Source organism: Pimephales promelas, chromosome 19 (assembly GCF_988280905.1).
Source record: "Pimephales promelas chromosome 19, fPimPro1.hap1.1, whole genome shotgun sequence".
NCBI classification, from domain to species: domain Eukaryota; kingdom Metazoa; phylum Chordata; class Actinopteri; order Cypriniformes; family Leuciscidae; genus Pimephales; species Pimephales promelas.
The window spans coordinates 10,981,095-11,006,991 of NC_142787.1; the positions used below are offsets into that span (position 1 = coordinate 10,981,095).

General features: G+C 34.3%; 1 protein-coding gene across 17 annotated transcripts in view; it reads left to right on the forward strand.

The window, feature by feature from the left end:
- The window catches only part of tcf4 (transcription factor 4), a 264,598-nt gene extending 239,959 nt beyond the window's left edge, over positions 1–24,639 (forward strand). For 8 of the 17 annotated variants that reach the window (XM_089123905.1, XM_089123906.1, XM_089123909.1 and 5 more), the window contains 5 exons: positions 11,623–11,743; positions 15,040–15,202; positions 17,121–17,350; positions 21,025–21,157; positions 23,722–24,639. In XM_089123905.1, the coding sequence (XP_088980031.1) occupies positions 11,623–11,743; positions 15,040–15,202; positions 17,121–17,350; positions 21,025–21,157; positions 23,722–23,770 (696 nt within the window). In that variant the 3' untranslated portion in view covers positions 23,771–24,639. Of the gene's footprint in view, positions 1–11,622; positions 11,744–15,039; positions 15,203–17,120; positions 17,351–21,024; positions 21,186–23,721 lie in introns of all 17 variants that reach the window. The other 9 variants (XM_089123910.1, XM_089123916.1, XM_089123911.1 and 6 more) reach the window with 3 other exon arrangements.
- Positions 24,640–25,897: the final 1,258 nt, after the last annotated feature.

The window sequence follows — 25,897 nt, forward strand, 5'->3', positions numbered from 1 at the left end:
GCTGTAGTGAAAGTGACTCTGGATCAAGTGTGTGTAAATGCTGCAGTGAATGTGACTCTGGATCAAGTGTGTGTAAATGCTGTAGTGAAAGTGACTCTGGATCAAGTGTGTGTAAATGCTGCAGTGAATGTGACTCTGGATCAAGTGTGTGTAAATGCTGTAGTAAATGTGACTCTGGATCAAGTGTGTGTAAATGCTGTAGTGAAAGTGACTCTGGATCATGTGTGTGTAAATGCTGCAGTGAATGTGACTCTGGATCAAGTGTGTGTAAATGTTGTAGTGAAAGTGACTCTGGATCAAGTGTGTGTAAATGCTGCAGTGAAAGTGACTCTGGATCAAGTTTGTGTAAATGCTGCAGTGAATGAGACTCTGGATCAAGTGTGTGTAAATGCTGCAGTGAATGTGACTCTGGATCAAGTGTGTGTAAATTCTGTAGTAAATGTGACTCTGGATCAAGTGTGTATAAATGCTGTAGTTAATGTGACTCTGGATCAAGTGTGTGTAAATTCTGTAGTAAATGTGACTCTGGATCTCGTGAGTGTAAATGCTGCAGTGAATGTGACTCTGGATCTCGTGAGTGTAAATGCTGCAGTGAATGTGACTCTGGATCTCGTGAGTGTAAATGCTGCAGTGAATGTGTGGACTGTGGCTTTAAGAACAGTCGTTTCGCTGGAGGAACAGCTGGATCAGATTTGCTGCTCTGTTGTTCTGTGAGGCTGAAGTAAGCGGTCAGAGAGCTGAGGTCATGCTGAAAACAGGTGCTCACATGATGAGAGGAGAACACTAACACACACACACACACACACACACACACTGAGAATGTTACACAAAATGGCTGTTCACAGTTACATGATATGTGTACTGCAGTTTGTGGATTTTAAGGAAGCATAGATGCCCAGATGAGCAGTTTTCCCAAATTCGTAAGCAACTAGAGCAATTTAAACCTTCTATTGCAAAAATAACATTTAAAATAAAGCATTATTTTTGGGTTATAATTCACGCATTGGTTTGAGTTCATATTAATATTTCACTTAATTTTTTCTTCTATATTATCATGGGTGGCATATTTATTCCTAATATTAATGTTTTATTATTAGGAATGTTTTAATGCCAAAAAAATGTTTTTCCTTTAGTGTTTTGGTCTTGTTTTCCAGTACATATATATTCATAAATAAACATAAATTTATCTGAGAAGCAAAATGACTTCAGATGTTAGGTCTTGTTTTCTGAAGAAAAACCAAAGCGTCTGCCAAATGGAGTAAAAAAAAAAAAAAAACTTGTTTTCCTTTGTTCTTCTGAGGCCATTGACCAATATTTGTTCTTTTTTTAAGCATAAACTCACTTCATTTCGATACTTTTCCAAAACAACAAGACTTATTATCTTCAGTTATTTTGTTTCTCCAGTAAATGTGTCTTGATTTAAGATATTTGTTGTAGAAAACAAGACTTTAAAAGTCGTTTTCCCATTAAAATTAGGGCTGTGCAAAGATTAATTGGGATTAATCGCATCCAAAATAAAAGTTTTTTGTTTACATAATATATATGTGTGTGCTGTGTATAATTATTTTGTGTATATAAATACATATGCATGCATGTATATGTTTAAGAATTATTTCCATGTAAATACTTATATATATATATATATATATATATATACATAATCTATATTATATATAAAATATTTTATATGTGAATAACACATTTTCTTAAATATATACATGCATGTGTGTGTCTATTTATATATACAAAATAATTATACACCACACACACACATATATTATGTGAACACAAACTTTTTTTTATTTTGGATGTGATTAATCACTATTAATCTTTGCACAGCCCTAATAAAACATTAAATATTCCTTAAAATAAGATCATCTTACTTGAGAAGCAACACTGTATAAGATATAAAAATTTTAATACGAGTGTATTTCACCACAATCACGTTAAAAACAAATAAAATTGCGGTGAAACAAAATACACTTATATCTAGTGATTGAAAACAAAGTTTTAATATCTTCTTTGTTTCAATGTTTTGTTTCAAAGACAAAAATACGGTTTTTGTGGTGAAAATCCATATTTCTGATATAATGGATGAATGAATTAGACGTGCTCCATTACGAGGTGAGGTCATGTGACTGCTGTGTATATCATGCAGGAAACACTTTGTTAAAGATGCTCTGAGTCTCAGTTTAATCCAGGCTTCAGACACACACACACAGTCAGTAGTGGAGTTGTGCTGCAGTAATCTGAACACACTTCTGACGCTCCTCTAAGCGGGTCACTGGCCGATCTTCAGCAGGAGATGCAGAGATTGAGGCATTAGAGCTTTAAACACACAGTAATGGCGTTTAAAAGCGCTCGTTTCAGGATAAAGAGAGTCTGAGCTGCAGTAAATCTGCAGCCGAGGGTTGATTGTGTTCAAAGCCGTCCCATCCACGGGCCTCCAAACGCCTGATACGCCTACTGTGTGTGTGTGTGTGTGTGTGTGGCGTGAAAGAGAGAGTTCAGCACTCAGACACTCACAAAAGATGTGACAGTGATAAAACACACAAGGTCAGATCTGAAAGTTTTTATCACAGAAATGTGCATATTTGCTCTCATGTTTACATCTTCATTCTTAGAAAAAAAAGGTTTGATGTATTTCTATATAGAACTCTGTGGTTCACATAGCCTGGTTAAAACCAGACCATCTCAGTTTGTAACTGAGTTATGGTCTGGCAAAGCTTCATAGACGAATCATTTCCAAAGGGGCGTCACCAACAGACGTAGCTCAAATGCCTCAAAGGCGCAATTGGATAGACCTAAAACCAATCAGAGCGCTGAATGAGATGACGTATGCAGAGCGACGTTCGTATGTTTGAATAAACGAGCAGACAATCTGATTAGCTACTTGCTCTACGTACGTTTATTTAAAATTAACAGCAAGACAACTATAAGTCAATGTGCTTTCCATTATATAAATCAATCACACACTGTAAACAAAACCTTAACAATAAAAAAAACTTTTGCAATGAACTTTGTAATTTAGACACGCAAACTGCGTGCCGGTATGGTGAGACCTTACTGTCTATGGGTGAGACGTACATGGGCAGATTCGGCTTGAAGTCGTTCATCCTCGGACGCGGCGCCGCTAGAAAAAAAGCACATTTTGTGTGATTTTTGCGATCAAAATGACTGATTTTGTGGTGGTAATTTCCAAAAATTTGTGAAAAAATTTGTGATTTATATATAACATTTACCATTATAGTATTCAGTCCTTCCAGAAAAACGCGGAGTTTTTTTGTGATTGTTGAGGGCAAAAATTGATTGATTACGTCGCCCGTTTTCTTTAAAAATGCGATGGAATATGCGGGATATTTATGCAATTTTATGCGATGAAATTGCAGGAATTTGCAAAAATTGAGGGAACTTGCAAAAATTGCGGTTTGATGAAAAAGAGAAATAAATTGATTCCCCCAACATCCTGTTCTCACTCGGCTAATGTAAGAGTCATTTCTTATTACTTCCTTTGATAAGCAAGCATACTACATCATAGAAAGTGCTGGGAATATTTAATTTCTCATCTTGTTTTATTTCAGACTGTAACGAGTGTAAATAAGGTGTGGCCCCTTTAAGAGCTGCGCGCTCCTGTTGAACTCTCTGCAGTGTTATATGTGCGCCTCGAACGCCCCATGTGTGCGGGTAATTTCTGTTTGATGCTACTTCTTTTATCTTATGTTGTTTATTAAGTAACGATGTGACGGTAGAACGTGTGACAGACAGTTATACGAGTTCGATTTGTGAGATGTCAATCGCCTCCGTGAGTCTGTCTGGCGTCGCGTAATTGCGTCACTTCATAACGTTCCCATGGAAACAGGGGGAAATGGCTGCTCTTGTGTGAAGCAAACGCAACATTTTTCAACTTTCTGCTAAGATACATGTGACTTTTTTTGCAACGAAAATGCGAGGATTACGAAATCATGCAAACCCCGCATATTTTGCACGGAAATCGGCAATTTATGCGGCGAAAGTGCGGCGTATTTGAAAAAATGCGGGCCCCGCATGCGGACTTTGGCTGATTTTGCATTGAATTCAGCGATCGCATAATCGCGTTTTTCTGGAGGGACTGATAAACAAGGCTTTACTCCGTGTCAGTGCGCGCTCTGATCGGTAAAAGTGCACAGACCTCTCCCCAATCATCTCCAGCAGTAGCAGCAGTCTTCAAAGCAGCACTAACTTGGCCTCCATTTACTTCGTAAGCTCATGTTAGTATTTAAACATTCTCTATGATAAAAAAATATTTTAATAACATGGTTTTGGCGGTTATAGAGTTCTAATGGCGGTGTTCAACTATAACCGTCATACTCGTTTGTGAATGTACAAAATCTGCTTCACCGTCGTCATCGTGTAAAGCCCGCCCCAACGTTTCTGATTGGTGCCGCGATTTCGGCGGATTAGAAATGGGCTTGAATGTGCTCTTTGCCAGACTAACTTGCAGAGCAAATCTAAATTTGCCGGAAGTTGTCTGGGTTTTCCCAGGCTATGGTTCAAACTGAGGGAACGTTGAAATGATTTTCTGGGTAGTATTTCAAGGCCTCGTTAGTTACTAATAATGACAAATACTTCCGTTAGGATTTATTTATCTTCGTTAACGGAGTTATTAATTCAGTTACAATTTATTTCGATGGTCAACTGTACAGGTGTAACTCGAAAAATTTGAATGTTGTGCAAAAGTTCATTTATTTCAGTAATTCACCTTTAAAGGTGAAACTAATATATTATATAGACTCAGTACATGCAAAGTGAGATATTTCAAAGCCTTTGTTTGTTATAATTGTGATGATTATGGCTCACAGCTTATGAAAATTACAGTATAATTCTATCAAAATTAGTTTTCATAAGCTGTAAGCCATAATCATCAAAATTATAACAAATAAAGGCTTGATATATCTCACTTTGCATGTAATGAGTCTATATAATATATTAGTTCCACGGTTTAAGGTGAATTACTGAAACAAATGAACTTAAGTAACTTTGCAACTACACTACTAACCCAACCCTTAGCTAGTGGTCCACTAATACATTGTAAAAAAATATTTTGAAGATTTGTTATCACAACAAATTTTTTTTCTTTTGTCAAATCAACTTAAATAATTTATTTAGTTCAGATAAACATATCATTTTGAGTTTCTGATGATTAAATAATTCTCCTTCATTGTATTAACTTACTTTTTCCAGTTCAATGAACTTAAAATTTTAAGGCAACCAGGTTACTTACTTTTTTAAGTTAAACCATCAATATTTTTTTTACAGTGTACCTTCTGCTATATCTCAGATGTTCCTCCTCTGATTCCTGTGCAGAAATGCACTCTGAAATGAAATACAGCAGAAATACAATAGAGAAACATAACATAGAGACTTCCATTTAATTTCAGTGACAAACTATGAAACATTTCTCCTTCCTGCTGGTGTGTGTGTGTTTTTGCTGGTGTGCGTTTGCTGGTGTGTGTATGTGTTTGTTCGCTAAACCAGTTGAAGGATGGTTCTTTTCCTTCAGGAGACTCAGGTGAGGTTTATAAGAGTAAATCTGCAGTGGTCTAGAGTGTTTTTCTCTAAGACACGGTGTTTAGGGCCACATAGACGCACAAACAGCCAGCCATGATTACAACACAGGAAGCAGCACGTAATTACGCCATGTGTGTGTGTGTGTGTGTCTGGGACGCACAAAGACGCACTATTCGCTGCTCAGACTCGCCTCTCCCATCGCCGTGGAAACGCAGCCCGTACAGAGCCCGCTTTGTCATCACACTTTTCCACAACACACACACACTCATACGGCGTGTTTAGCGGCTCTCCGGCGCCCCCTGGTGCTGCAGATCCACATGAAAGCTTCAGTGTGTGTTTCCGCTGAGCCTCGTATCCTTCACAAACACACACAAATGATTCTTAAAATGGTCACGTGACGTGATGACAGTGTAGAGCACAGAAGCAACTTTAGGCCGACTCATTTTATATAGAAACTAACTAAAGAAATGAATCATAAAGGAGGCCAATCACAATTTATCTCGTTTACTGCACTAGCTGAACTATTTTTACATCCATTGAAATAATTAGTGTATAAATATAAATTATAGTACAACATAAATTCTATTATATAATATAATTATAATATTTATTATTTTATAGCAATGCCTTATGGATTGCTTTAGATTTGTATATTTTTTTTTTTACCTTCGAATTGTAAACATTAATGGCTTAAAAGATCTTATGGAAAATGTGCCAAATTTTATTTAAAGTTTTAAACTTAAAAATGTCTTCTGTGCATTTGATTTGAAGCATGTTCATGTTACTAATATCATTGTTGCTTTTATGAAAATATGCAAACCTGTGAAAAGACATGCAAACCAGTGCTGTGTCTTTATGCCTGACAACAGTGTGTGTGTGTGTGTGTGTGTGTGTGTGTGTGCTGTAGATTTATGAAGTCATGGGAAAGAAATGCTGAGAGTTTGTCTGGGAAAAACAGTCATACTGACAGAAAGCAGAGATCACTGTCAATGACACACATACACTCGCATGCACACACACACACACACACACACTCACGCACACACACACACACACTGTAAAAACAGTCAAACACTTAACAGGCATATTTTGTCTCATTTTCAGATTATTTGTAGCATTACTGGAGTAGGAATGACAAAGATAGACGTGTAGTCTTCCAACAAACAACAGTAGATTTGTGTCTTAAATATGTATTATTTATTGTTTAGTTATTTTATTTTATCTTTAATGCTTTGTTTATTTTTTGTTTCATTTTTAATTCATTTTTAATTTTTATTATAATCTCTTAAATAATTGTATTATTTATTGTGCTCTTATCTTTGATCTTATCTTTAATTTTATTTATAGTATTTTATTATTTATTGTTTTATTTTATTTAATATTTTTATTGTTTGTATTATTTAATGTTTATTTATTTAATCTTATCTTTAATAGTTTCATTTTTTATTATTTTTTTGTCTATTTTTTATATTTTTTGTTTTTAATATTTTTAATATTTTTCATTTCTATTTTTTTTTAATTGTGTAATATACTGTTAATTTATTCGACTTTTCTTTTCTTTCATATTTTTCTTTTTTTTTCATTACATATTTCTTGCTGTAGATTTGCTGATGTCAGTGTGTCTGGTTTGATCCGAGTTGGGCCGTGACCCCTGTGACCTCTTTATTTCCGGGTCGCACCACGGCCACTAAATACAGTATTGTGTTTGAAACCCACCTCATCAGTCCTCCGTCTCACACAGGAAGTTGGTTTGTTACGGTGATGGTGAACTGTGATGTGTTTCCTGCGCTGTTTCTCGCTGGCGTTTCTCTTCTTGTTCCAGCTTTTGTTTGGTTGATTTTTAAGACTATAACCCTGTCACTCTATTGTTCGGCCTTTGATGGATGGATGTTGTATTTGGCCTGTAACACACGCACACACACACACACACACACACACACATACAGAATCCACAAATCACACAATTAAACATGCATCTATATTGTTTCACTAACTTGAATTATAAATATAAGAGAGCTTTCATTCTTACTCTATTTAGTCTTGTTTTCCAGTACATATATCTATATTCTTAAATCTGGAGAAGCAAGTCTTAAAACTTGAACTTCAAAAATACAGAAATAAATAAAAAATTATCAGGTGGAAGAATATGTACTCAGAAAAATAAACTTAATTTAACGGGAAAACGAGAAAACATGTTTCAAAACATAATATCTCCAGTAAATGTATCTTTTTTTTTTTAAGAACGTTCGGAATAGCAAAATTCTGAGGAAGAACCTATTTTTTCATAATTGTTTCATCACTACACTAATGTTCAGAATCATCTGAGACCAAGAACGAGATGTTTCCAGATTCTAGTCTGTGTAGAAATAAAGCATCTTAATTCAATAGAGTCACCGGGAAGCAATTTTCTCTCTGGCTTTGAAGGCGCTCCGTGAATCCTGTTTTTTTTTTTTTTTTTTTGTAGTTCGGAAGAATTTGGTAAAAGCAGGTCTGGCGTTCTCGTCTGTAGAGCCTCAGATGTCACGAGACCACCGTCCAAGAACCGTTTAACGTCCAAAGAAACTCACTCAAATTAAAACAGGCCATATTTTTCATTTAAATCCACATATAAAACTTTCTTGTGCGAGATTCATATTTTCCGCCCATGAAACGGACTGATTTCGCAGCTGTACCTTTAAAGACTTGCATATGTAAATGAGCTCTGCTATGATTTGTCAGTTCAAACTGGGTGTTGATGTGTAAATGTGGGCGGGCATATGTTAATGAGTTGTGATGTTTTAGCAGTTTAGTTTCCATAAATATTGTATTTTGTTCTACTTTAGGGTTCTATATGGAATCGTAACCGGTTCCGTCAGGCGTTTCATTTTTTAGTGCTTTTTTTCTTTATCAGATATTTAGTAATCATCATAAATTAGGTATCGTGCGAAAGCGCAAAACAACTCAAAATATGTTTTAAATTGATGTTGTGTCACAATAGAAATGGCATTTTAAACCCTTTTAGCAAACTCAATTTTTGTGATATCAACTTCAAATTTGGAACATACCTCTTTGATTTTCTGCCAATTTTGGAGTTTAAATTATTTTGTAATAAGTCATAATGTAATTGAACGCAATTTATTTTATTTCGAGCAATCTATTGACATATAACAAAGGCAATAAGAAGCATTTGATTTGACAACATAAATCAGTCAATTATTAAATGTTATCAATTAAACATCTCGTAAACAAAATGTATCAATAGAAATAATGTAAATAACCCATTCTACATGTATTTCTCATTATGTACAACCTTTTTGGAATAAAGATTTCTTTAAAATTGAGCCAAGACCCCTAGAGCTCTAAATAGAACATCATGGAGAACATCACACTCCGTTATTTCAAAATAAAAGCGCTTTTAAAAAATGTTGATCATTTAAAGACTTTTAAACTTCATTCATTAAAATCCAAGTGTGTTACAACAGATAAACACTGTCTCTCTCTCTCTCTCTCTCTCTCTCTCTCTCTCTCTCTCTCTCTCTCTCTCTCTCTCTCTCTCTCTCTCTCTCTCTCTCTCTCTCTCTCTCTCTCTCTCTCTCTCTCTCTCTCTCTCTCTCTGTGTGTGTGTGTGTGTGTAGGTGTGTGTGTGTGTGTGTGTGTAAAGCTGCTGTCAGTAGGACGTCTGGTCCTCATCTCTCTCTCTCTCTCACACACACACACACACACACACACACAAATAAACACCATCAGTCTTCTAAGGTCTCGGTTAACGACTAACCCCCTAATTAACTACAAGACTGAGAAACTGCAGGAACTCCGGGAGAATTAGTTTCCCACAATCAGTTTTACGGGATCGTTCGGCCACAAATGAACATCCTGTCGTCATTTATTCCTAAACATGATTGTGTTTCAGAACACTAAAGAAGACGGAAAACATGATAATGACCTATTAAATGATCAAATAGTGCATAAGGACATATGAACCATCATTTTCAGTAAGTGAAATACAACAAAATAGAAAATATTGGATTAAAATAGAGTTTCAGTGAATGTTGGCGGAATAAAAAACGAAACAAAAATCTTCTTTCATTCCTTAAATCCTTAATTTTGACAATGTTTTCTAGCACTTTCTCCTCTATTTGACACATTTTACACTTTTAAATCTATACATGATCCAAATCTCGTCTGTTTCCATGTGCAATTTCAAAACGGTTTCCATGGGAATTTGCATTTTCCAATGATGCTAATTTATGTTGATTGCACAATAGTGCACAAATAGAAAAATTTAAAATAATAATAAATGATTTTTTTAAAGGTTGCCTTTGCAATAAAAAACACTCAAACTATTGACTGCAAATAAATGGTAAAACTGAAATAAATTAAACACAAATACCAATATTTTTGTAAAAAAAAATAAAATAATGAAAACGAATAAAATAAAAAGTGACAAATGAAACTTAAGTTTAAAAAGGAAAGCTAATTGGGAATATTCCTCACACTGGCTCCGCCGCCACCTTTCCATCTTCTTTCGGCGACATTCCGTGATATTTGCATGAAGCCGGCGGGAGACAAAAGCGTCCCAGCGCCACACTGTCACCGGATTAACCGGAATTACAGCGCGCGCGAGAGAGAGAGAGGCTGCGCAGGTTCTCAGATTGTGTCCTTAAAACAAAAACAGAGCGACTCGGAGAGAAGCAAACTTGTGCCAAATCACAATTCCTGCTGGATGTGTGTATTATCCAGGGAATTAGGGAGCCCACAATTAAGCATATGGGCATTAAGATAATTGTCAGTTGTGTTGGCGAACGTGATGGCAGACAGATGGATCAGACTCAGCCCGCTCCACGCTCGGCACCATGGGACATTACTTTGGATTTTACCTGCCTGAATAAATTCACAGTGTTTTCACCAACAGAGAAAGAAGGAAGATTAAGAGAGAGAGAGAGAGAGAGAGAGAGAGAGAGAGAGTTTGGCTGTGTTCACACACTATCTCTACAGTGTGTGTGTATGCTAAAATGTGCCGTATACTGTACTAAAATCATGCTGTGCAAAACACTCAATCCCACAATGCAACTTGAACCTCAATCCAGTGTGATGAACAAACCAGAAGTGACAACAACTGGGGTTCGTGAAATCTATTTTGAATTTGATTCTATTTCAAAACGTAATTATATATATATATATATATATGTGTTTGTCTTTTTCTTGACACTTATTTATTTTTTTAATTATTATTTTCAATATTTATATATATATATATATATATATATAAATTCAAATAATACATTTTGTATTTATGATAATGGTAATTATAAATTATTGTTAATAAAGAATAATGGTGAGTCATATGTAACTGATACATAATTTTTAAATGTTTCATTTTATTAGTATATTAATTTAATTGTTATTTTGTTTGGATTTGTCTCTTTCTTGGCACTTATTATTTTTTTTTTATCTATTTTTATTATTATTTTCAATATTTATTAAAAATAATAAAATAATAAATTTAGTATTTATAATAATATGATTTATAAATGTATAAATAATAATGGTCATGTCATGCATAACTAATAAATTATTATTTAATATTTTGCATAATTAAACACATTTTGATCTCCGTCTTAACTATATACATAATGAGAATTTATATATATATATATATATTTTTTTTTTAAAATACCTTTTTTGGTCTCTTTCTTCACGTTCTTCAACTTTAATTCAACCGAAACCTTCATTCACATTGGAAATGGCACACTGAGTGCATTGCATTATGGGATGTATTATTCTGCACATACACTGCTTGTTTTTGTTCAAAATCAGCATACTGAGCAGAATATAATATATATATATATATATATTTATAACGCATTCTACAGGAACAGTGCGAGTAAACAAAGCCGAATGCAAAATGGAGGTGTGTGTGAGGGTGTGTGTTGTGAAGGTGTACGGCGCCCTCTGTTGGCCGTTCACGAGCGCACTGAACTTTAAGGCCTGTGTGTGTGCCACTGTTCCAGATGATTTGATATGCTTTTGAACGCATTTGCATTTTAGATGTTTCGTAACATCTTTTTCTCTCTCTCTCTCTCTGTGTGTGTCCAGGTGGGCCATCGTGAGGACAGTGTGGGTTTGAGGACCGGTCATCCCATAGTGACCAATCAGGGGTCGGTTCCTGTGCCGTCGGCCACTTCCCCCGACCTCAGCCAGCCCGACCCGTACAGGGGTGAGACACACACGCACACACTCGCACACACTCAACACACACTCAGGCTGGCACAGTGTGGGCACAGAACGGGCTCAATGCCAACCCCCTCACTCTCTCTTTCTCTCTCTCTCTCTCTCTTTCTCTCCCTCCATCTGCCGCCATTTTAGAGCATCTTCACAAACACAGATGCACGTATAGCATATTCTCACGGTCACGGAGAATAGGGAGAAATCAGGGATTTCTTCTATTCAAGGCCTGGAAATTTATACAATTTCTCTACACACACACACACACACACACACACACACACACACACACACATATATATATATATATATATATAGGCAAACCTAAATGTATTATTCAGAGTATCTTCAACATTTCTCACATTATCTGTTTATTCACTATAGTTTAGAAAATGGTAATAAAACATTAACAGAACTCAGTTGATATTTGACTGGTTTTGGACTCTCACACATGTGAATGATGTTGAATATCTGTCAGCTGTTAAATTTAACTACACAATTAGATAATACCAGTTTAGCTCAACCAGTGACCAAGCAATGCTTTATGTCGTTCAGTCTGTGTGTAAAAAGAGCATTAGCGATTACAGAAAACACACTTCAGCAAAACATGAATCATTTTGGATGAAGTTTAACTGGTAGTCACTGTATGAAGAATTATGTGATATAATACAGATGAAACTAATATATTATATAGACTCATTGCATGCAAAATGAGATATTTCAAGCCTTTATTTGTTATAATTGTGATGATTATGGATTACAGATATGAAAACCTTTGCACAATATGCTAATTTTGAATTTTGGCGTTTTCATAAGCTGTGAGCCATAATCATCACAATTATAACAAACAAAGGCTTGAAATATCTCACTTTGCATGTAATGAGTCTATATAATATATTAGTTTCACCTTTTAAGTTGTCAAGTTTACTTTATTTTGCTCTTCTCACTTACATAAGTGAACTAGCGTCCTGCAAACACTCGTAAAAAAAACACAATTATATCTGGTGTCTGAATAATTTCTGGTTGGAATAAATATAGGTTTAAGGTTACATTAAAATTCGTAATTTAATTCAAATAATCAGATCGAGTGATTTGTGAAGGATGACACTGAAGACTGGAGTAATGATGATGAAAATCACAGGAATAAATTACACTTTACTATATATTCAGATAGAAAGCTGATTTACATTCTAATAATATTTCACATTTGTTTTTCGATTTTTCTGTATTTTTGATCAAATGAAGTCAGCTTTGGTGAGCAGAAGAGGCTTTATTAAACGAATCCGCTGTTTGTGGAGAAGTGTGGTGGTTTTAAAGCTCAAAGCGCTGGTTTCCCTGCGTCCGCTGGCCGGCCTCCAGCCTAATGTGTGAACGATTAGGAGTGCGTTAAACCATGCGCTATATTTCAAATATGAATATGTAAAAGGAAATTGTATATGACCTGGGAAGTGAGGCGTAAAAACTCCAGGCTGGTTTAAAAGCGGATCTTGGCAAACGCTCTGCTCTCTGGAAAACACAGCCAAACAGTTAATGAGGTGCTGAGTGCTGGAAATATGAAGAACAGCATTATAAATAATAGGACTGTGGATCAGAGATGATTATTTGTGAATGACATCCAGAAGGAATGAATCACGATGTGGTTTTCATCCGCCGGAGGCAACACTTTTAGCAACTCTACCATGGTATTATAGACATGTACCATGGTAATAATCGGTGTTTTCACTACATTAGCATTTGTGTTCATTTACAATGATTTTACAATTTAATTTGTAAAGGTATATGCCATAATAAAATAAAATAAAAATTCATTAAAAGTTTATGTAAAAAAAAAAAATGTTTTCAATTACATTCATTTGTTTGTTGGCGTGTACCATGATAATTTAATATATATAATATATAATATAATACAGTATTCTCTTAAATGCCTTTTATTATTTTTTATTCTATTTTGGCATAATGAATATTTTAATTTATTTTGGCATATATCTGTAATCAAAATGTCCAAACTCACTGCCGTATTCTCTGAAGCACCCTAGAGTAAATATAACAGTTATGAATATGCTAATCATGCTTTACCATATTACGTGTACCATGAAGTACCATGTTTTTTAATGCAAGTCTGCGCTGGCTAAACTTCACCAGATCAAACCAGAACAAACCAGATCAAACCAGAATAAATCAGATCAGACCAGAATAAATCAGATCAAACCAAAAAAAAACAAACAAAAAAAAAACAGATCAAGACAGAATAAACCAGATCAAACCAGAATAAACCAGATCAAATTTGAACAAACCAGATCAAACCAAAACAAACCAGAATAAACAAGATCAAACCAAAACGAACCAGAACAAACCAAAACAAACCAGAACAAACCAGATCAAACCAAAACAAACCAGAACAAACCAGAATAAACCAGATCAAACCAAAACAAACCATAACAAACCAGATCAAACCAGAACAAACCAGAATAAACCAGATCAAACCAAAACAAACCAGAACAAACCAAAATAAACCAGATCAAACCAAAACAAAACATAACAAACCAGATCAAACCAGAACAAACCAGAATAAACCAGATCAAACCAGAATAAACCAGATCAAACCAGAACAAACCAGAATAAACCAGATCAAACCAGAACAAACCAGAACAAACCAGAATAAACCAGATCAAACCAAAACAAACCATAACAAACCAGATCAAACCAGATCAAACCAGAACAAACCAGAATAAACCAGATCAAACCAAAACAAACCAGAACAAACCAGAACAAACCAAAATAAACCAGATCAAAACAAAACAAAACATAACAAACCAGATCAAACCAGAACAAACCAGAATAAACCAGATCAAACCAGAACAAACCAGAATAAACCAGATCAAACCAGAACAAACCAGAATAAACCATATCAAACCAGAACAAACCACCCATGAAGGAGAATGCATGCCTGTCCCGAATCAAGCTTTTATTTTGTCTTCCTTCTCTTCATATCCAGTCTGACCAGTTGTCTGGAACCAGCTCTAGAACTCCATTCATCCTCTCACCACTTCACGCGCACACACACACACACACACACACACACAGACACACACACACACACACACACACACACACACACACACACACACATATATATATATATATATATTCTGTTGTTCTTTCATGTTCTCTCTGCTGAAACTGAAACTGTCAGATTAACACATGCAGACGTTTAATAGTGTTCGAATGTTCTGAGTGATGATGTTTGAGGAGGAGATGATGGAGATCTGTGTGTGTGTTTGTGTCCAGCTCTCTCGGGTGGTCTCCAGGGTCAGAGCACCTCGTCTGTGAGCTCTGAGATCAAGTCTGAGGATGAAGGAGACGAGAATCTTCAGGACAGTAAATCTCTGGGTGCCAAGAGCAAGGAGGAGCTGGACAAGGACCTGAACGCTTTAGAGAGGTCAAGATCTAGGTAAACTGTACCAGAGCTTCGCTTCATTCAAACGCCCGCTGGACTTTGATGAAGTGACGCGTGTTCTGAGAGGCAGCTAAACGCACAGATGACAAACCCAATTCAGCAATTCACTTCAGTTCACATCTATGTGTAGAGTGCTTTTCACAATACACATCCATTCAAAATACACAAAATCTATATAAACACATCAAATTTATGTTCATTTTTTAATAGGTTTGTTTAAAATAACACTTTAAAATAAGGTCTCATTGGTTGAGTTTAGTTAATGCATTAGCCAGAGTTAACTAAAACTTAAACTAAAACTATATATATCTATAAGATATATATATAAGATTTTAACTATATATATATATATATATATATATATATAAGATTTTTTGCTGTTTTAAATAAAATAAAGGTTAACTGGAATTAGTAAAATAATTGTTAGATTAAATAAAAAATAATAATAAAATAAAAGTTTAAAAGTATAGTAAAACATAAATTTAAAAGTGTGATGTAATATATAATTTAAATTTACAACATTTTAAAGTAAAATAAAAATGTAAAAAGTTAAATAAAATACAATTTTAAAAAGTAAAATAAATTGAAAAGTTAAATATTTTTTTAAATACAATAAAATGTACAAAGTTAAATACAAGTTAAAAATACAATAAAATGTGAAAAGTAAAATAAAAAAAATAAATGCATTTAAAAACAAAATAAAAGTTTAAAAATACAATAACATTTATTGACTGAAATAAAATGAATAAATATAAAATAGATCAAATTTAAACTTGAATAACAGCTAAATAACTAAAACTTTCAAACTAAAATATAAAAATAAAATTACTCTGAAAACTAACTCATATAAAAATTAAAACTGTATAAAATATAAAATTAAAAACTAACTCAAAATATGAAAAAATACTAAACTATAGCATACCACTGACAATAACTAACATTAACGAGTAAATATATTTGACAGCATTTATTAAAGTTTCTGTTTTTAATAAAACATAACTCATCTCTAGTGAACTCTATTCCGGACTCATTTGGGTGTTCGCATCTCCTCCGGTCTTGAGCCGGGCTTTAGTTGTTTCTCATCTCACATGAGAGTAGGGAACATCCTGGATCCCAAATTCATCCCAACACTCCCAGTCATTTCCAGGATAAACGCCAAACAGGGTTTATAGATTTTCACCTGGAATTACCAATTCGATTCAACTCATTCGATTCAAATTTCAAGAGATGATATGTGACTTGATGTGTGATTTCTCATGCCATTTTTATTTATATTATGTTTTGTTGTTTTTTGTGTAGAAATCTGTAGCATCTGATCTTCTAGCATTTAATCAGATATTTTTTGTCTACTATATTTTCTATTATTTTTCATTTACTATATATCTAGAATTTTAACATTTTTGTCTCTTTTATATATTTTTAAGTACTCTTTATATATATATATATATACTTTTTTATCTATTATATTTTTTTATATTATTGATATACAGTATTTTAAATACTTTTAAAATTTATTATATATCTAAAAAAATACTATTTTCTTTTTTATGTACTTTTTATATTCCATTTATCTAGGATTTTATGGGTCTCTTTTTATATACTTTTATATAATTATATTATATAATTATCTTTTTGTATATCTTTTTATGTACTAAAAATTTAGTATTAATTTAGTAAAAGATAAATTTAGTATTTTACATATTTTTTAAACACTGTGTACTTTTACTCAGTATGTGTGTCCTGTGTAGAGAAATGTGTACTTTTTATACACTTTTATGCCCTTTAAATGTGTGTATTTGTAGTTTGCATGTGTTATGAGTCTGAGGTCTGTGTAAGTGTGCAGTCCCACAGAGAGCGATGTGATACAGTACGAGTACAGTAGTGAGAGAGCTCTATCATGTTAAACCCACAGCAACAACGACGACGAGGACCTGACGCCGGAGCAGAAGCTGGAGCGCGAGAAGGAGCGGCGGATGGCGAATAACGCCCGCGAGCGGCTGCGCGTGCGCGACATCAACGAGGCCTTTAAAGAGCTGGGCCGGATGGTGCAACTCCACCTGAAGAGTGACAAGCCCCAGACCAAACTCCTGATCCTGCACCAGGCCGTCGCCGTCATCCTCAGCCTCGAGCAGCAGGTCCGAGGTCAGTGCTTACTAAAGCAATGAGCATGTAGAGCCGCCGGGGGCGCTGTTAGCTACGACTGGAGCCGAGCACCTAAAACTCCATAAACTCACTGTAGATCACAAATTGCTTTTATAAAACAGTTACTCCACAAAAACATTCATTTTAATATTTATTTTATGCATAATAAACACCAGCAATAAAAATAACGCTATAACGCATTTATTCTTCCGCCAAGGAATGTAGTTCCAGAGAGGTTGCCAAGCAACACATAGTATGGAGCGAATTATGTGCCTAAACCTCACACACAAACAAAACGTGTTTTACTCACACCCAATGATTCACAAACAAACTCAGTGTGGTTTGTAAATACAAAACATCACTCACAAACTAATGCATATTGTTCTGCAAATAAAAACGTACAAACAAATACAGTATGTTTTACATATACATAAAACGTATTTCTTCAATGACCAAAATATCCTGCAAGTACAAACTAAAATCTTTAAAAGTACAAAACAAAATTCTACAAGTACAAAGCAAAATTCTACAAGTACAAAACAAAATTCTACAAGTACAAAACAAAATTCTACAAGTACAAAGCAAAATTCTACAAGTACAAAACAAAATTCTACAAGTACAAAACAAAATTCTACAAGTACAAAGCAAAATTCTACAAGTACAAAACAAAATTCTACAAGTACAAAACAAAATTCTACAAGTACAAAGCAAAATTCTACAAGTACAAAACAAAATTCTACAAGTACAAAGCAAAATTCTACAAGTACAAAACAAAATTCTACAAGTACAAAACAAAATTCTACAAGTACAAAACAAAATTCTACAAGTACAAAACAAAATTCTACAAGTACAAAGCAAAATTCTACAAGTACAAAACAAAATTCTACAAGTACAAAACAAAATTCTACAAGTACAAAACAAAATTCTACAAGTACAAAGCAAAATTCTACAAGTACAAAACAAAATTCTACAAGTACAAAGCAAAATTCTACAAGTACAAAACAAAATTCTACAAGTACAAAACAAAATTCTACAAGTACAAAACAAAATTCTACAAGTACAAAGCAAAATTCTACAAGTACAAAACAAAATTCTACAAGTACAAAACAAAATTCTACAAGTACAAAACAAAATTCTACAAGTACAAAACAGAATTCTACAAGTACGAAAAACTGTCACGTGACTTTTGGCACTATTTTTCCGCGTCCAGGCAGAATCAGATTTTCTCACAAATACAGTTGAGCAACTTCCTCTTCTAGAACAGTAGATGGCGCTAAGATAAGAGATCAATTTGCTGCCTTTGCCCATGGGAAAATGAGCGGTGAACAGGTATGTTTCTGTCTAACTTTATCTATAATTAACCTTATTGTGGTTTTGGTAAATGTTTATTATATAGACAGAAATCCACCATAGCACTTAGTAGTAACTTAGTAGCACTCCACTCTAGGATAAGGGAATCTATAAGCTGAAAGCTCTGCCATCATGTTGCTTTTTACATTTTTGTAAAAATGTTTCATTTACTGAATGACTCTATTTCTTTCGTTCTCCATAAATTAATGAGAACATTTCATTTAATTGAAAGGGTCCCACTTATTCATTAATCTAGTTGGAATTCAGTCAGCATAACTGTTAATGTAATAAAATAATGAATGAACAAAACAAACAATATACAGTTGTTTCTTCCCTGTGATGTAGGCTATTGTCCAAATTATTATTTTGGACAGACAAATGAAACCCTCCTTTCCATTAAATTAAATGTTTTCATTAATGTATTGAGAACGAAACGAAAGTAATAAATTCGTTCAGTGTAGAAGAGGAAGTTGCTCAACTGTATTTGTGAGAAAATCTGATTCTGCCTGGACGCGGAAAAATAGTGCCAAAAGTCACGTGACAGTTTTTCGTACTTGTAGAATTCTGTTTTGTACTTGTAGAATTTTGTTTTGTACTTGTAGAATTTTGTTTTGTACTTGTAGAATTTTGCTTTGTACTTGTAGAATTTTGCTTTGTACTTGTAGAATTTTGTTTTGTACTTGTAGAATTTTGCTTTGTACTTGTAGAATTTTGTTTTGTACTTGTAGAATTTTGTTTTGTACTTGTAGAATTTTGTTTTGTACTTGTAGAATTTTGTTTTGTACTTGTAGAATTTTGCTTTGTACTTGTAGAATTTTGCTTTGTACTTGTAGAATTTTGTTTTGTACTTGTAGAATTTTGTTTTGTACTTGTAGAATTTTGTTTTGTACTTGTAGAATTTTGTTTTGTACTACTTGTAGAATTTTGTTTTGTACTTGTAGAATTTTGTTTTGTACTTGTAGAATTTTGTTTTGTACTTTTAAAGATTTTCGTTTGTACTTGCAGGATATTTTGGTCATTGAAGAAATACGTTTCTATGTATATGTAAAACATACTGTATTTGTTTGTACGTTTTTCTATTTGCAGAACAATATGCATTAGTTTGTGAGTGATGTTTTGTATTTCCAAACCACACTGAGTTTGTTTGTGAATCATTGGGTGTGAGTAAAACACGTTTTGTTTGTGTGTGAGGTTTAGGCACATAATTCGCTCCATACACATGCAGCAACAAAGAATCACAAACGGCGGTTGCGCAGTAATACTATTGTAATGCACTCACAGATGTGTGTGAGTGTGTAACACTAATTGAATGCGCTTACAGGTGTGTGTGTGTGTGTGTGTGTGTGTGTGTGTGTGTGTTTGTGAAGTCATTTACAACGGCTTCGAAAGCGGCCGTAAAACTAATATTGCTAAGATTTTAAACATCTCTTTATTTTTTGCCACTGTTTACTCGGACTACAATGTTTTTGGACTGTTTTTCCTTTTCCTAAAAATTGGATTATTGCAAATATAATTAATAAAGTAAATAAAGATTAATATGTCAAAATAATATTTATATATTAATATTATTTTATTTACACTAATAAGAAAAACTATTATATTATTTATATTTAATAAAAATAACTATTTTTATTATATATATCCACAATTTCATATTATTAATGTTTAAATTTCATGATTAATAATTATAAATAATATTATTTTTAAATTATTTTATAAATATTAATAAGTGTTTAAGATTTTAAAATGTTTTATAATGAATATAGTACCTGTAATTGTTTATAGTTAATAGTAAAAATAATATAGTAATATAAAGTAATATATTTATAATATTATTATGAAAATCTTATATATATGTGTGTGTGATTTCTTCTACACTATAAAAAATATGATCTATATTAAAAATAAACAATTTAATATTGTTTATATTTAATTATATATATAAATTATTAATATTTATATCTTATAAGATTAATCATTGTAAATAATAGTATTTTTCAATGATATTAGAAATATTAAAGTCTTTTACACTATACAAAAGTTGCAAATTAAACAAATTATTGGAATACGTTTTACAAGAAAATACGTTTTACTAAATTTCACGTTAAATTCCTCGTGTTACTAGTCGTTTCTCTGTAATTATTTATGAAATGTTCTATTCTCATAGTGAATCCGGCAACACGTTGCTTCTGTTTGGCCGTAATGACACGTTCATCCCTCTTGATGGCGGCGTATCAGCGACACAAGCACATTGTTCAGAGTTTCTCCAACGCAGTGGATCATCAGTAAACCAGAGTGTGTGTGTGTGTGTGTTCTCGTTCCAGAGCGTAATCTCAATCCAAAAGCGGCGTGTCTGAAGAGACGAGAAGAGGAGAAGGGGTCGTCGGACGGTGCTGCGCTCTCATTGGCCGGTTCCCACCACAGCATGGGCGAGGCGTCCAATCCCATGGGACAAATGTAAAGAGCCACACCCCCCCCATAAATGGTCAGAATATTTCACTCTACACTAATCTGCTGTTGTACATGTCCCATGAATGTGCCTTTAACCCAAACCAAAACCTCCAATTCGGTGTGAACAAACAAGCCTTTTCACTGCAATCACGTGTTTAGTCTCAAAGTTTGGCACGACTGAACAGAATTATTGTAAAAGTGATGCAGAGCGTTTGGACTTCCCCTCATTGGTCTCATGCCACTTCAACTCAACGGACTGGTTTTCTGTTGGTGGCAACAAAAGCAAATCCTAATAATAACCTCTAAAAGTGTAACAATGGGCGCATTTTAACAACAGATTGGCCGTATGTGTGGGTTATAATATGTGTACATATAGATTTTGATTTCAAACTATAGACTCAATTTGATTCATTCACAATATATTCAATTAATAAAGCTAAAGCATGATACTTGTACACAATGCACATTTGAACATTAAAAGGTACATGTGCACAATATCACTGACCATTTCATTCAGATGTTTATAATGTGTTTTATTGCTTGTTTTGTTTGTTTGTTGTACTGTGAGTGTGTGCGCAACATCAGGTTAAAGCTGAACAGTGCAATGTTCACATGGCATTATGGGTGTGAACAGATTCCAAAGGTTCATGTTCCCCATTGTAAATGTGCCGGTAATGAGTTTACAACTTATAATTAAGGTAGAATTGAAGGTGTGGATTTCTTTCATCTGAAATAATTAGCATATTTTATTATGGAAGCACATATTCTCCGTGGATATTTTTAAATATCACATTTTTAGAGGCAAAGTGGAAGACAGATCTGTTTTCTGAAAGTCAAATCACTGCTATTAGTGTCAGTATCATATCTTAAAGCTCTTCTATGATTACTGATATGAAATATGCACTGAAAAATCATTTTCAATCAGATATTGCTAGTGCATTTCACATTTAATTACAAAGACATTGCAAGTAACTCTGAATTAAATGTAGGAAAGATTAAAGTAGAAAGATTGAAATAGTGTTTTTTATAAGCATATTGTGTAGTTGTGCTTGGAGTCGATTGTTTTATTCGTGATAATGACGCAATGAGACATGACGAATTGTGTAATCAAGACAATTATACAAAAACATGCCAAAACAAGACAGAACCAACTTGATATAATACCTGATTATGTTCAGCTTTTTCTTTTTCTGTGCACTGATTTTTAGCATAGTTATTAAAACGTGTAGATGTAGTTTTTTTTTTTTTGCCAAATCATTTTGTCAGATTAGTGATGATCTGCTCTTCATATTTAAAATATGAAAGAAATATTATTTTCCTCATATTTCGATGGTTTAATTGAACTAGTACAGTCATTAATAATCACTTTAAGCCTCTACTGTACTTGTTGTTTTTTTGTAAATATTTAAACAATCAACAACAAAAAACACAAAAATTTTATTTTGTATAAAGAATATGAAGCTCATTTTAGGACTAAGTTGTTTTGCATGACATATAATCTATAAATTGTGTAGAATCTGTAGTTTGGTTTGATTGCGAGTTTTTTTTTTTTATAACAGTATATTTAGTGTGATATTTTCTTATATTGCATTTTATTTTAGGAGTAGTTCACTTTAAAAAAAAAAACTTTAGCTGATAATTTACTCACCCCCATGTCATCCAAGATTTCCACGTCTTTCTTTCTTCAGTCGTAAAGAAATGAAGGTTTTAGATGAAAACATTCCAGGATTTTTCTCCATATAATGGACTTAAATGGGAACCAAACAGTTCAAGGTCCAAAAGACAGTTTCAGTGCAAACTGCAAACTGTTCAATTCATCGATTCCAGATGTTCATTTAAAATTTTTTTTAAAAAGTTTACGTTTTATAAGCTCAAATGCTCACCTTGCTCTGTTCTGTGATGCACGTTCGTGACTCTCTGGTTCGAACTTGTTCATCAAAATGAACGAATCTTTTCCCGAGTCAGTTCGTTCATTTCGTTCATTGAATGACACCAAAAACTTGAACTTTATTTTTTTTTAATGAGCGATCGTTTCGCTTTATAAGCCCCTTATTCATCGTCTGGTGCCGTTTAAAGCTCTTTGAACAGTTTGCACTGAAACTGTCTTTTGGACCTTGAATCGTTTGGTTCCCAATGAAGTCCATTATATGGAGAAAAATCCTGGAATGTTTTCATCAAAAAGCTTAATTTCTTTTCGACCGAAGAAAGAATAACATGGACATCTTGGATGACATGGGGGTGACAAAGTTTTTTTAAAAGTGAACTTTAATATAACAAAATCATTGTGTCTATAAAGTATCATTTACTGATTGAAGATCCATTATGTTTTTTGCATGACAGTAATGTGTGTGTGTTTTTCTCATAACAATCTCTGATTAAATGAGAAAATCTATGGTTAAGGAAAAAAAATGAGTTCTCTCGCAAATGTTTTGCACTGAAATGTCTGCGAAAGAACGTGAAAAGATTGAATTATCTCCAATTTCATATTCTTTTCCATCACCACTGTACTAGCGTGTTCGCGATACTTTATGAATATGTTCTATATGTTAACTTCCCTCTCTCTCTATCAGGTCCAAGCTGCCAGAATTCATCAAAATGATGAGCGATCACTTCCTTTGACAGTGTTATTTCTGCCCCTGAACGCCACTCAAACAATCAACCAATCAATCAAACTTCCACCTGACCGACCAACTTCTATGTGTTCCTGTTCCTCACACCATCTGTGCGGATAGATATATATATACTGTAAATTACGGAAACATGGCAGAGTCACGTGGGATGGCTGTCCATATCTTCCTCCGAGCATTCCCAGTTCAAAAAGAAGACGTTTTTATGCACACACACACACAAAAGATTTGAAGGTGCAGACAGACGGAGGATTCTTCAAACATATCATGAAGTTGTACAGACGTTTGGAGGTCGGCTCGAGACCAGCCCTCTGATTTCAATGGCAATCCTGTCCACACTGTGGAACTTTTGTAGCTGTGCCTCACGGAACTCCCGGCGGAAGAATAGAACTCTGAAAATTCCCAATCGGAACCTTGGGACGAGAGGGGCTGTCAATCAAACGCACGACGGAATTAGGCTGTAGAATTTCACAAAACCGTTCGCAATAATGTTATTTTACTTCTTCCCCCCCCCCCCCCACCACAAAATGGGACGTCCAGCTGAAGGTCTAGAGGCCGGAACGTTCCTTCACCGGACCGTCTTTGCTCTCGAAGACCTCGCGCTCACTTTAGAGATTCGTTAGGTCATTTCTCTCTTCGTTCATTTGTTCCTTCTTCTCTCCTCAAGCCCTCCCGGACCCCGAAGATGCAATTTTAACATGACTAAACTTCAACCAACGTGCCTTTTAGAGCTCATATCATCACAACTGGAGGAGAACATTATCAGAACTTTCTAGGATGCAAGCTTAGGAAAACGTTAGTCATTAGGTCTATGCAGTCAGGTTTTTTGCGGCCTGGGATTTAAAAAACAAAAACAAACAAACAAGTAAAAAGGTCAAAAAAGTATTTTTTTGGGATAAACTGTATTTAATGTACTGTATGGCTATATGTAATTAGAAGGTGTGTCCACCCCCTCGTGGCTCCACCCACAGCCCCGCCCACCTGTCACCACGTCGTTATTGAGCATTGTATTATAGATATCAGCTTTTATGAAAACTGGCTTGTTGTTGAGCCGCTGTAGTCCTCAGTACAAATGTGTGGTCGTACGTGTAAAATGGCTTTTCTCTTTTTTTATCTCTCTATTCTTTGTCTGTACTGGTTTCTCTGTCAAAAAAGGTTAAAAAAAATATGATTACGAACCCGCAGGCGATCTTTGAGGATCGGCGGTGGTTTTATCAACGGGAGGCACTGAAAGTGGACATAAAGTCTATTAGAAAAATCGCTATATATAAATGTAGAAATATATACAGTATATAAACAAAGGAGAGTCCGACGGAAAGGAGAGTTCACGAGGATCGATGTTTCTTGCTTTCTGGAGACGTCCGAGAGAGACGTGTGACTCTGTTGTGATATTTTTTTCATAAAGTCGTCGCGATCGTAACGGGACCGAAGTGCCGCTCTCGCTAAAGCTGCGGCCGGCAAAGGGAAACACGGACATTTGTAAATTGTACGCAACAAATGCAAACTTACCATTATTTTGAAATTGTGTATGTAAAAGTTATATTTTTACATGTAGACTGTTGTTATTTTGTGTTTAGAAATGCGTTGTATCTTTTTTTTTTTCCTTTCTTTTTTTTTTTTGGGGGGGGGGGGGTCATTGTGTGTTGAAACGTGTCACATTGAAAATGTAGTGAGAACAAAAGCAAAAAAAAAATTTGTTTATATTTCTGGGAACATTTTTCTTTTCTAAAGGTGGGTGGTGGGGTCGGGAAGCAAAGCTATATGATAATTCTCTCATCCTCATTGTCATTTTTTTAATCGAGTATTTTCTGTGTAAATAGAAGTCACGAGCAGGGCTGACGACGTTTGTTTACTGCGTTCCTGCCGTTGATCATGTGGCCTGGTCAAGACGTGATTGGTTAGCGTTTAACGTGTGTCAACAATCAGACCTTAATTTACGTTATCACTTTTTGTAAAGAGACTCGTGACACATCGCTGAAAGAATCGACTCGAAACGACTTTGAAATGACGACTCGGATGCCCTCACACTCAAAAAAAAAAAAACTCGGGCCTGAATTTAAGATCGATGTCTATGAATTGCGTATAAATATTCCATGCATTTGGATGATGCCGTTTTAAC